The sequence below is a fragment of the Haliaeetus leucocephalus genome, unplaced genomic scaffold (genome assembly GCF_000737465.1).
Source record: "Haliaeetus leucocephalus isolate CR32 unplaced genomic scaffold, Haliaeetus_leucocephalus-4.0 Scaffold217, whole genome shotgun sequence".
Taxonomy (NCBI): Eukaryota; Metazoa; Chordata; class Aves; order Accipitriformes; family Accipitridae; genus Haliaeetus; species Haliaeetus leucocephalus.
The window spans coordinates 1,463,630-1,477,160 of record NW_010972653.1 but is presented as its reverse complement, the minus strand read 5'-3'; the positions used below and the strand labels follow the sequence as shown (position 1 = coordinate 1,477,160).

Genomic DNA, 13,531 nt, shown 5'->3' with positions numbered 1-13,531 from the left:
GAAACACCAAAACAGAACTGCCTTGGATTAAGTCAGCACAGTCGAGGCCTTTGGTGTGAAGCAAAATACAGCCTCCACTAATCACGTTGTTTTTCCAGCTGTCAGTCCAGACTGCCTCTAAACTGTCTGGCACAACAGTATTGGGTCTGGGAGCAGGATTAGGTTAAAAAGATTGCTGCGAGTACCACCTTAAAGATACCGCATTCTCGCAGGTCTGCTCTATAAATTTCACTCTGGAATATGGGCACATACTTACATCTACGTGTTAGTTTATCTGAAACCTGAAATTCAGTAAAGTTACCTCACCTTAAGAATTGCCGATATATTTTGAATCTCTGAGTCATTATTTCTTCCAGCAGCCTAATAAACTTCTTTAAATGCTTTACTTTAGTGTTTGCATCCTCATATCTTTCCTTTGCATCATGAAATTGCCTGTTTTAATTAACAGAAAGTCTAGGATCAACATGCATTACATTAAAACCAAGCTATTGTTGTAAATGCTGAAAATGAATTTAATAATCAAAACACTCAAAAACTTCCTTGTTAGGATCTACGTTAAAGTTAAAAGCATTTGATGAGTCAAGTAAGGCACTGTTCACAAATGAGAAGTGGTCGAAAATTAAGTTTTACTTCTATTTTTAATTCTTTTGAAAGGAAATTCTTACACCAAGGAGAATGAACCTCTGGGCTTTCCATGCTCAAGAATATCCAAGGTGTGTGATTCCTTGAAATACACGGCAGTCAAAACCTCAAATAATTGCTTAACTTCTAGCATGAATAACTAATGCAGAAGTATGCTTAATGCTCATTGCATCACACAACAATGGCGAATTATGTTCACACCATGTAGTCATAATTGGGATACTTCTAAATATTAAGAGGGTATCTGATTATTGGTAACTTCATATATATAGTACAGTCATGGTCTAAAATCACTAGAGGGTATTTCAACACTCCTAAACCTGTATAACCTAAGCAATCAGCACAGCATGTTTCCATACCTTTGTACATGGTTTAAGTACTAAAAACATGTATAATGCATTGTGAGTCAATAAGAAAACTCTTCTTTCCCCTATCTTTTCCATCTTAAACTGCTTTAGACATTAAAGATGACTTACTGTACTATTTCTTCTCTGTTTCCATGGCGAAGATTTTCTGAATTTATCCTCTCTCTTAAGCGATTCATTTCTGCATCAAGACTCTTAACAGTTCTGCTGACCTCCATGCGCTCTGAGTAGATTTGCCTAGCTTGTGCTGTTTTTTCCTAAAGTAATGTTTGAAACTTTGTTACATTTAAAAAAAAAAATCTGTTTAGTCTTTACAATAAATAATTTGTGGTATGGAAAAACAAGGTCTCCAAGCAAGAACAATGTTTTTGTATCATTCTTTGAGTACTTATTACAGCAAACCTAGTTATTAACAATTTTACTAACATCATCTACAGCACTGAAATAACTACCTACCTAAGAACTGTATCATTCTGAGATCTTTAATAAGTTCACAGTTATTTAGCTAATACAGATAAATAAGGAACCAAATTCACCATATTTAAACAGGACAGTCTTCCAAAAGGCTTTGTGGATGTGATTTCATAGTTAGTAAAGCTTGATTAGGTTAAGTCTTCAAAAGATCAGGTATGAGGTCTGTACAAGGAAAAACCTAGCATTCAAAACACCAAACCAGTGTTATTCAATTTAACTTAAAACACAAATTTTAAGGTTAAGTCATTATAATCTTTTCATTGCAAAATATAGAATAGTCCTAGGTGGATAACCCCTAACTTATCTGTCAAGACAGAAATGGTGCTCTGCCAGACAAAAAGATTCATTTAATACAAAATTAGTTTTACTTGATTTAGATAGTCAGGTTCAGACATAGCTGAGAGAATAATCAGTATAGCTGAGTATTAATATGGTCTGTATGTTGCACAAGTAGAATCATTTATTATTAAATATTAGAAGGATCATGAACATTTGACTTCAATAAAGAAAAAACCCCACACCTACCTCTAATTCTTTTTCTTTGGCAGCTAGTAATTCTTTATGTCTTTTTATGCAAGCCAAGTGTTCTTTCTGTTTGTCTTCATAGTGCTGCAAACGGCGTTTACTGTTTTCCACTTCTGAGTCAGCTTGGTTTAATTCATCCTGTTTGGAATAAATCAGGGTGTGAGCTGTTTGGGGTAGATTCCTAAGCATCTCTCTAATGTTTACTGGCTTAATACAGGTAATTATGTTGTTTTTAACACTGCCTAATTTATTTTGCTTTCAGTAAGACTACTCCTTCTAAAGTCCAGGAACTTTAACAGCAACTTATCAGAAAGCCTACACTCAATTCTGACAAGGACATAATACATGCTTGTAATGTTTCTAGGAATTGTATCTTGAGGCGATGTTTTAATCTTTGGAAAAAAGGCATTCTTTCTCCTAAACCTCCAAAAAATAAGCTTATTTTTTACACTACATTCTAGCCAGAACTTCTGATACCTGTGTAACATCAGCCAGAACTGCATTTCTATGTGAAAATTCAGTGCCCTGCTATACCTATGATGTAGACTATAACAATTTCTATACTACGTGTTTATACAGCTGAAGTGTATCATATCTTTCCAGAGAAGCAGACACAAAGAATGACAAATTAGAAGACAATTTTCTTCCTCATCCCTGTCAACTAGATGGCTTATCTTAAAAAAAAAAAAAAAAAAACAAAAAAAAAACCAAAAAAAACCCACCCCAAAAAAAACCAAAACAACAAACAAGAAAACCAACCACCACCACCAATAATGGATATTCTTATCTTTTTCTAATGCTGCCTTAAAGCCACAACTTGCTATACGTCAACAGTTCATTAAACAACTGTAGAACACATACCAGTACATCTAATCTAAAATCCTTTCAGGAATTTAAGAGTTGCCCTCTATTGTGTTTAGTACTCTTTATTAAGAGCAATAATGTCCTAAAATTCTGAATCAATCTGTTCTCTTTCCTTACATGGTTCTTCGTTTTAAATAAAACATATCTTTAGAATTTCCATAATAGATACATTATAGCTAATATATTTATCAGTTTTTTTCCTTACCTGTTTCCTTCCTCTTTTTCTTTGCTCTTGCTCTTTTAATTTGGGCTGACTACATAGCAATACACAATTTAAGTGAGGCATATAAGAGGTTCCTATAGTGGTCTTTCTAAGCTTTTCCTCATTCCATCCTTCTACAAGTTTACAATGCTGTAAATATGCTAGACTTACTTCTGTTTTCCATTTTCAAACCATTTATTCTTGGCAACGTGAGATTGCCTTCCATTTGCCAATATTAAATTTGCATGTCACCACTCTGCTACTTATCTTGAGTCTTACTACTTCTCTATGATTTCTAGGTGTCTTCTGTAGTCTTGAATAATTAAAGCTATGTTAGTACCTTCTGTGATTATGCAACTTTATAGAAAAACAACCATTTCATATAGAACTTCAAATGCTATTTTGAAAATCAAAGAGTTATGAACACTCTTAGCCAGGCCTTATCAGAAACAAACAAATAAGCCAAAACAACAAATGTGGTGCACTAAAAAGGGAAGTCAAGGAAACTATTTTTCCTTCCTTTTCAGTCCATGACTAAAAATACCTGTAAACAAACTCTCTTTAAAACATAAAACACTACAGCAACTACACTTAACAATCAACATCACCTTCAAAATATCGCCAAGCTTATTTCTTGACATCCTCTATTTCCATTTTCATAGGTAGACCTTAAATGCATCAGGAAGGAGCACAGTCTTTTCTCCTGCCTCCTTTTAACCTCTTGCCACATAAAGGGAACAAATTAAAAATACAACATCAAATTGTTACCTTAATTGGACCAGCAAGTTCTTCTACTTGATGAATTTTTTCTTTCATTTCTTCTAACTTTTTTTCAGCTAACTGGAGAGTATTTTTCAGTTCTTCCATTTTTCTGCTTTGTTGCTGCATGTCTTTTTTTACAGATTCCATCTTACCCTTATTTTCTTCAGCTTCATCTTCCTGTCAAAATATATTAAAATGAAGAATAATAAAAGGAGACATACATTTGCAAATTACTGTACAAGATTTTTATTTTGTTATCACTATCAGGGTACAAGATTACATGCAATACTGTGATAAGAATACTAGCAACTCAGGTAGTTGCCACCAAAAAGCCCAAAAGAAGAGACTGGCAGATCTTGTAGGAGACCACTAAACCAAATTGCAAAATAAAAAGTGGAATTTCTTAGTTATTTGACTGAAAATTAAGGGGACTTTATCTGGGAGTTGTAATGAAAAGAATAAAGGGGCTAGAATTTTGTGAAGACTTAGCCATGCTAATATTTTACTACAGTAATTTTTTAAACAAAAGAACAAGGTAACTTCCCTCTAGATTTGTGACAGAGTATATACATCCAGTATACAAAGGAATACAGAAAGAGTAAGTGGTTCATAACTGTTCCCTAGGAAATTATACCATTCCTAATAAATTATAATCACACATACTTTCTGATTTGAATAGAAAAATATTCCAAAACCTGGAAAAAAATGTGATACCTTGTATTGCTAAGATGCCTTTTCACAATCAAACAATTGTGAAATTAAAAAGTAGCAATGAAAGACAAATACCAAGTGAAAGAATAGCAATTAATCCATAGTAGTGATCAGAAAGGAATAAGGAGAAGCAAATCTATAAATCTACCAGTTCATAAGACCATTAATCAGAAGGCAATGGTAAAAATGTTGATGCTGAAAAAGCAAGTGTCCAATAATTTTTAAACAGGAAGATAATCTGCTACAGAAAGGTAATAGACTATTTTTCCATCTCACCAAAGGGACAAAGAATATACTTTTTTTAAACCAACAGAACTTGATTATCTGGAAAAGAGAAACCCTACAAGAGCTTACAGAATCTGTACCAATCCCTTACTTTTTGAGTAAATTTTGAAATGTTTACTTTCATGCATGCGTGCGCACACACGCTGAAAGACAGACTACTGAAAAAGTGTGAGATTGTGACAACATCAGAAGTGACAAAAAAAAAAATCTGAGCAGCTTAGCCTCCCATTGATCCCAGATAAAATAGTGGAATGGAATTTAACTGAAACAACTGTAGTCAGGATTATTATTAACATCTATCAGCATGATTCCCAGAATTTAAATCTTGGCCATCTACACATTAGCTTATTGCAGAGTATCAGTTGAAATTCATGGCCATCAATATACAAATCACAATAGATTACCAAACATTTTTTCAGTTCTTGAACTATTATATGCACATTCTAAGAACACATGGGTAAGAATAAGAACTTTGAAGGAACCATCATACTACCATGATCCTTCCCTAGAGCAATATATGAAATATGGAAGAGAGGGGAGAAGGGGGGGAGAGAGGGGAGAAGGGGGGGAGAGAGGGGAGAAAAACTCACCAAAAGTAACGAAGATAATGCCATTGCCATATTTGTAGATATTCTATAAAGTGTTACATTCTTCACTATTTATCCAACTTGTACACTAATTGAAAATCTACAGTATCTGCTTATTCCAAAACACTGCCAACATTAAAAGACATTTCACATCCTTATTAGACATAATTTGGTAACCTATTCTTACTAATGTACGGATGTCCACTGACTGGTGTTCTTCCATATTTTCGATGTCTGCTATTTCTGCATTTGTTGTTCTTATTTTTATCTGAAAAGAAAAAGAAAATAAATATTCTTAAGCCTAAAGAGAAAAGTTCACACTTGTTCGTTTAAGTCAACACAGAAAGCAAGATATTTCATCTTTTAGTTTCATTAGTACCTACAAGAAACAGAACTTCTCCCACTTACCGATGGAATCCATTTTTTTAGATGTTACTTGTTCTGAGAGTTACATGCACTTTAAATAATTAAGTTATTATTGTATTTCCATTCAACATGACAACTGAATAACATATATTTTATTTTTCCTTCAAATATTTATTTTCAGCAATTTAAGTCCATGTGCCAGGTTTTTTACTGTTTCTTATTTGTAATTTACTGAATATAACCTTATACAGTACGTATTATCTTACGCTGCCTAACTGTAACATCACTGGCCACCACAAATACACATATTACCTAGAAGTACTGGAAAACAAAGAAAACTAGTAGTTGTAAAACGGTTTATAAAGAAATTAAAAATAAGAAAACTTAAAGGTGAAGTATTCATCATATTAAAATGGGTTAAGAATATAAATGAAGAGCATGAAGAGAAACAAGATTCTGGGAATGAAGAGGCAAGGCTCAACAGAGATAAAGGAAGGGGAAGCAGGGAAAAGAAACTTGCATCAAATATTGCAACAACTTTCTATCTGTGTCAAAAAAAAGGCAGTAGAAATTTGTGAGATTTAGCACAAGGGGTGGGGGGGCAGGGAAGATACCACACAGAAACAGCAGCATAAGCAGCATATGCTAGGATTGATGTGGCCTCTATCACTCTGTCCTAAATAACGAAAACATACTACAAAAGTAAACAACATGAAGGCAAAAAAGAAAAGTAGGGATAAACATTAAAAACTATCATCCACTCAAAATACATTGCAGAAGTCAAAATGAAATAGAGAAAGACTGACCAGTTTCTAAAAACTAACACTGTTCCTATTTTTACCTGTAGTTCTTTTTGGCGTCGTCGAAGACTGTGAAGATGATCTTCATTCTGCCTAATCTCATTTTCAGTGGAATATAAACGTTGCTGAGATGCTGTCAACTGTGACTTTTTGTTTTCAATTTCTTTCTCCAAGTGACTTTATAAACAAAGTGATATTGAGATATTACATAGTACACAGATATTTATTGCACACACACACAGAGAAATACACAAAGAAAAACTAAATGCATGACAAGACAAAGGCTAAAAATGCACTCCACTAGAAAAAAAAAGATCTTAAGTTTGTTATGCATTGGATGGTTTTAACAATCAATAAAAAACCCACCAAAGCTCTACAGCAGAACTCAGTTAACCAGCAGATAGCTGCTTAATGGTCCTAGTACAATGCCTAGCAGATAAACCATTCATGTATTTGAACCATCTGTAACCTCTGTTAGCAATTTTCACAAACAGGCCAAATGTTTGAACTAAGCAGCGGTGTTACTTCTAAAAATGCTACTACTGCATCTTGAGAGAAAACAAATACTTTGGTTAGGACAAAACACTTCCAGTCAGAGAAAAACATAGTAACAGAGATGTTAAAATAGTATTTTAGATAGTCTTATACTTTTCCTTCTACAAAGGAGGTCATATCCAGAGATTTCCACAATTAATGTGTTCAGTTTGTGGTAAAACTATCTGAAATGCAAAACTAAGCTATTTTTTATTACTATTTACAGATGGCAAGACTTTGATTGTGTCTTTCACCCCTGCAAAAGAAAGGGGAAGCTTTACTAATATTACAGTAAAAAAAATATAATAATCTTAATACAAGTGTTTAATCCAACTTTTGTTATAGATGCATGAAATGGACTGATTAAGTCTGACCCCAGAATCAATGTTTAATAAATTGCATATACTACTCCAGATAAATGTGTCATTGCTTTAGGCTAAATACTAAATGGGGAGGAAGATATTTTTCCTTTTTATCTGGCCTACATCATTCCCCCATAGTAATATTGGTAATGAAATGCCTATAACACTTTGAAAGTTCAGATAATCTTTACTTAAAGTTCATTATATACTGACATAAACAAAGTACAGATAACTGACATATTTAAAACTTTTGAGTTTACAGAAATAAATTGTTAATATTCAATTCAGTCTACACTATCAGCTATTAATACTAAAATTAAGTAAATATTTTATTTTGAGCCTCAGATTATATTACAGACATATTAAAAGTATTCTATTGTCACCAATTTGCTCGGTGACAGTTCAAGTTTGTAAACTTTGAAATACATTTGGCTTTTTAAACTACCATTTTGAAAGTAATGAGAAAAATCCTAAAAAATAAAATCAGGGGAGGGGTAAGTGAAGCTCATCAGAGATGCCTACCATGAGTGAAGTCAAAAGCCTGAGAAAACACAGATGCAAAGACTGAAACCAGTAGACCTACATGTGCCAATGTAACTTTGGTTTGAATAATCAGGCTTCCTTTACAGTAAACTACAATACCACTGTTCAGGTATTACATTTCTTAAGAAACAGCTTTGACTCCACACTCTTTTTCAGCAAGCGTAAAATAAAAAGGAAGGTAACTAGATTTCCTGGAGCATTCAACCCAGCAAATCCCTACTTGCTGGGCAAGATTTACATGCCACAAGCTGAAAAATATCTAGGTACAACTCAGTTTTGTACCTATCACAGAAAGGCATTGAAATAAAGAGGTTTCCCAGAATTCTCGGAAAGGAAGTGTAAGTCTCAGAAAGAAAGTGGAGAGACTGGAGATTAGTGTATGTGCAAATAGACAAATACGCAATTCCACTATTCATGTCAACAAGCGCACTTTTTACAAATACAACACAAGATGCTAACCTTATTTCTGCTTCAACATCTTTGCTTAGGAACTTGGGTCTGAGATAATCAGAAGAGTAATACCGTCTTTCAAATACTTGATCACCTTCAGCAGTGAAAGCTTCTCTACAATTTTTTGGGGGCCGATTAAACTGCATTACTTCACGAGCTTTACGGCTACTCTGAAAAATACAATGGCCTTATCATATCAACAGAAAAGCAACCATAATTAGAGATATCAATTTAAAACTTATCTAGAAGCTCTCATCCAGGAATAATTTCAATTCCTAATGAAAAATAAGAAATACAGTAATGAAAGAATGTGGAAAAAAAAAAAATCTATGTCAAGAATCTGCTTTTCTTAGTTGAATAAGACATTTATGTTCTCAAAACCCACCTCCTTAGTTTTGCTGCCCATTTCTTTTCAAGAAGAAATTTATCTGCATTGTATGTTCCATAGTATAAAGAGTCCCTTATAATTTGCTGGGGGTGGGGGTGGAAATCGGTAACCAAAAAGTCACTATGCACAGACATATTTAATTATCAAAAGTGGTATACACATACAGGAAACAATCTTCCAAAGCAAGCCGTGAAGCATGTCAAACAATATTCAATTAAGTTTTGGGGAAACATGCTTGTAAAAAACAATATTGCCAGTGCCAGACTAAGTGGTCACAAGTGCCTTTGTCCAAGGCAATCATGTTATCCATTCAGAAGTATCATTTCTTCCACACCATACCTGTTCAACTTTTCAGATTCAGTTGAAATTATTCAGGTTGGGCTCTGTTGCGGTTTAAACCCAGCCAGCTACTAAGCACCACGTAGCTGCTCACTTGCTTCCCCTCCCACCCAGTGGGATGGGGGAGAGAATAGGTCGGGGGGGGGGGAGGAAGTAAGACTCATGGGTTGAAAGAAAGAAAGAAAGAAAGAAAGAAAATAACAACAGTAATAAAATTACAATAATAATAATAAAAGAATTGGAATATACAAAACAAGTGATGCACAGTGCAATTGCTCACCACTCGCCAATTGATGCTCAGTTAGTTCCCAAGCAGCAATCCGCCCCTGCCCAGCCAACCCTCTCGTTTATATACTGTACATGACGTCACACAGTATGGAATATCCCTTTGGCCTCTTTGGGTCAGCTGTCCTGGCTGTGTCCCCTCCCAACTTCTTGTGCCCCTCCAGCCTTCTTGCTGGCTGGGCATCAGAAGCTGAAAAATCCTTGACTTAGAATAAACACTACTTAGGAACAACTGAAAACATCAGTGTGTTATCAACATTATTCTCATACTAAATCCAAAACATAACACTATACCAGCTACTAGAAAGAAAATTAATTGTCCCAGCCAAAATCAAGGCAGGTTCAAAGATAATAATGTTATGAAAATCAGTAGTTAGGTAAGGCAGAGGGGGAAGAATAAAACTAGCATTCCTGCCATTAGGAAAGCCTAGAAAGTTCAGCTGATACATATCCCATTCAGTAACAGCCACACTTGATAAACAGTCAATCAGCTCTGCACTAGACAGAGCATAAACTGCCTCTTTTCCAGTAGGAATGTCAGAGGACAAACTGGGACAAGTAGTTTTGGAGAAAAACAGAATCCACAAAAAGTAAGCTTCATTAGTTCTGCTGCTTTCTTTAAATGAAAATACATACATCCTATTTTTCTTTGAACATTTTACCTGTAATCTTATCTGCAGGAGCTGGTATGTTCAGTAGTAACAGAAAATAAAAAAACCAGTTTAGATCAGAAATCATATGGTGGCAGAAAACAGTTCATTAACATGTTTTTATGGTTATCAAAAAAGATTGTTATCAAAATAGTATGTAATCTTAATTCAATGCCAGTTGCTAGTCACCTCGTTCAAATCCTACTTAATAACCGATTATTGCTTTTTTTATTTATTTATTTTACCAGACTCTATCCACAACCATGTTTCTTTGCACTCTCATCTCAAATGCTTTAACACTGCCAAGTCCAAAGGGGCTCTGGTTGTTGTGGTCAATGAAAAATAAATTAGGCTGTGAATGCTAACAGGTGGCTGATAATTTCATATTTAAGAGTAGATGGTTAAATATCTAAAAGGGAACTTTTGAACTCTCAAGCACAAGCCTGCTACAGCTATAACTGGTATGGGCTGGTTGCAAATTTTGATAACACCCAGACTACAGGGAACTGACAGAACTTGAAGCCACCAGTTAATAAAGAGACGTCAGACAGAGACAGCAGTTAGGAGTCTGATTACACACACACACACAGACTATTTAGACTGGGAAACTAGACCACTTAAAAGGCCCAGAAAGGTAGTGGTGAACATCCCAGAAAGAAACAGGGAAGATCCTGGAAACACACGGGGAGAGATCTGTAGAAACAAATCCCAGGGCATACCCAGGGACCTTGGCCAGTAACAGCCCAAACAGGTATCTGTGAGCAGCCGCACAGCAGGAACCAATATGATTTTCTGCCTGACCTGCCCTGACCAGCAGCGATCTCCCTGCTGGGGACAGCGGTTAAGACCTATGAAGGTAGCATTGGGGAAGAGGAGCTGAGAAACAAGTAAGTGTGTGGAAATAAAAGATCTAACCTTGTCAGTTCTTAAATAAATCCCTGTATCTAAATCTACTATGGGATGTCAGTTTACTCCGTCTCACCCATGATAGAAAACAGCATTTGCTGACAGTTTATCAAATGCCAAGAGCGCCTTACTGGGAGCCCTCCAGTGGTTACGTACATGTGTGTGTACTGCACTGTAACAGTGATAACTGATACAGTTGGCCTCTCCTGAGCCATAAGGGTCCTCACCTTTCCTCAGGGCGAGGGGGAATCTTTCTCTTCCTCTTTTGTCCATTACAGACACTACCAGTGAAGGGATCTTATATGCTCCATACAAAAAAATAACAAACCAAAAACCACTTTTCTTTAAAGACCAATAGGGAGTGTAGAGCCTTACTTTAATCAGCAGGATTGCTTCTATACGCCTCACATCGATCAAACAATTGGCAACCACTGCATGATCTATTTCCAATGCTGTGAGAACTGATGGGAATTCTGGATGATGAACTCCTCTAAAGAAAAGAAAAACCACCATTTAAAGCTCAGAGATTCTTTAAGAAAAAAAAAATTACAAATAGTTCTTTTCAACTAATAAATAATAATTTGAACCCATCAAGGCTAAGCAATAAAATTTAAAACATAACTTACCTGTGTCTAACATCATAAACTTCATTCTGAAATTTATTTACAATTATTTGAGGTCTAAATCCACGTGGATAATATTTTGACATCAGTAGCTGAAGAGTTCTTTCATCACTATGATTATCACAGCAAAATGCCTGAACTAGGCTTTTTAAACAACATTCAACAGCCAAGGTCAGCTCAGCATCTTTCGGATGAATGAAAGCACCTAAGTAAACATAAGAGACAAGGCTTTAGGAGCTACGTTCCATAATAAAACATCCAGTAGTGCATTTTTACCATTCAAGGTTTTTCTTTTGTTGTGTTACAGGTTTAAGAGTCTAAAATAAACTTTTCCTACAAGAAGAAACCCCATTCCCCTTCCCCCCAAAAAAAGAGAAGTTAATTAAAAGATAAAGAGCTCCACAACAGACAAGCTACCCTGAGAACAGACATATAATTTCTCTTCCTATAGAGAGACCTATACATATTTGGAGGCCTACATTTTCTTCCAAGATCTTTGACAGAGCACTTCCATTAAGGTACCAATTTTATGGCAGCTCAGCAGGGTTATATCAAGGCAAAGACTGCTAATCAACAGTTTAATGCTTTAAGGGTAAAGGCAGAGGAACAACTATACATGTTAAACAAACATGAAGATTTTCATCACCTGTATTCAGTAGTACGTGTGTTTGCATGCTCTTACCCTGCAGTAAATGCCAAGTACTTAAGTACTTGGCCTTTACACTTACATCCAGAATATGCTGAAGCCATTACTCTCATTCACAAACTGAAAGTAGCAGTCACTGCCAGAGCTGGACAAAAAAACCCAATGAAACCAAACTTTCCAAGAAAATCTCAGTTGGTTCTGAGTTGCTATATGCAAAACATCTCAAGTTTGACAAGCCCACAAAGTCAACCACTGGACATTTTGAACAAAGTCTGTCCAAGAGCTAGACAGTGCTGCTTGTTCCTTGACAGACAGCCAAAGAACAGTAGTCTGATGCTTAGAGGGTGTGGGGGAGTCAGCGGGGTGCACTGAAAGTTTCCCACTGTAACTACATAAAATATCTTAACAAAACCAGCTGGAAAACGAGTAAAAACAGTAGATGTTAGCTAGTTCACACGACTAAAAGGACAGAAACAAGAGATAACCTACCAGGACAAAACCTTTAGTCCAGGAAGTATAGAAGATATATCTGAAGCTCCTTAAAGAACAAACAGTTTTTCTAAAAGATCACTGTTTACATTAGCAGCCATGAAATAAATCCCATGAGGAATTATGTCTTTTTCAGCAGTCATTCTTACCTAAAGGTCCAACAGGTTTGTGTTTAAAGCGCCCTTGCCTGTAAGCTGTTTCAACTGCTTCAAGAAATGCTGGTATATGCGGTCCGAATCTTTTCAAGGTATTTGTTTTACTATCTTTCAGCTCTCTCAGCTGTTTCTGCCTGGCACCCAGTGCTTCTTTCACATCACAGTCTTCTCTCCTAAGAGAACAGGACTTTTTCAGTAGCAATAGCTTATGAAGGCTTTATTTGATTAAAATAATTATAAAGTCTCATTTTTCAAATACTAATAGGACAGTGTATCAAGACCTTAATACCTCACTGTACAGCTAGCTACACACGCAATGTTTTCAGAGTTTCAAGGAACATGGAGATAAAAAAGCAAGAAAGAAAATGACTACTTTGCAACAGTTTTACAAGACTTATTTCTAACAATTATTATAAGTTTATTTTATCTCTAATTATATGCTTCAATTTCACCATCTTCTACAAAGGTCTTCAACAGAACAAAGTTACTGTTGGTTACAATAACTGATAAAAGACATTTACACTAATACATCAAGTGCAATAAGCAACAATTCTCAAATCTCTTAAGACAATAAATGA

General features: G+C 35.3%; 1 protein-coding gene across 1 annotated transcript in view; it reads right to left on the bottom strand.

Annotated features, from left to right (window-relative positions):
- Positions 1-13,531, bottom strand: part of SMC6 (structural maintenance of chromosomes 6) — a 32,316-nt gene that overhangs the window by 6,204 nt on the left and 12,581 nt on the right. Inside the window, exons 14-23 of the mRNA XM_010566648.1 lie at positions 12,948-13,126; positions 11,667-11,868; positions 11,416-11,530; positions 8,482-8,642; positions 6,625-6,760; positions 5,605-5,685; positions 3,841-4,011; positions 2,007-2,144; positions 1,119-1,264; positions 307-432 (exon numbers count right to left, since the gene is read on the bottom strand). Of these exons, the coding sequence (XP_010564950.1) occupies positions 307-432; positions 1,119-1,264; positions 2,007-2,144; positions 3,841-4,011; positions 5,605-5,685; positions 6,625-6,760; positions 8,482-8,642; positions 11,416-11,530; positions 11,667-11,868; positions 12,948-13,126 (1,455 nt within the window). The remainder of the gene's footprint in view (positions 1-306; positions 433-1,118; positions 1,265-2,006; positions 2,145-3,840; positions 4,012-5,604; positions 5,686-6,624; positions 6,761-8,481; positions 8,643-11,415; positions 11,531-11,666; positions 11,869-12,947; positions 13,127-13,531) is intronic.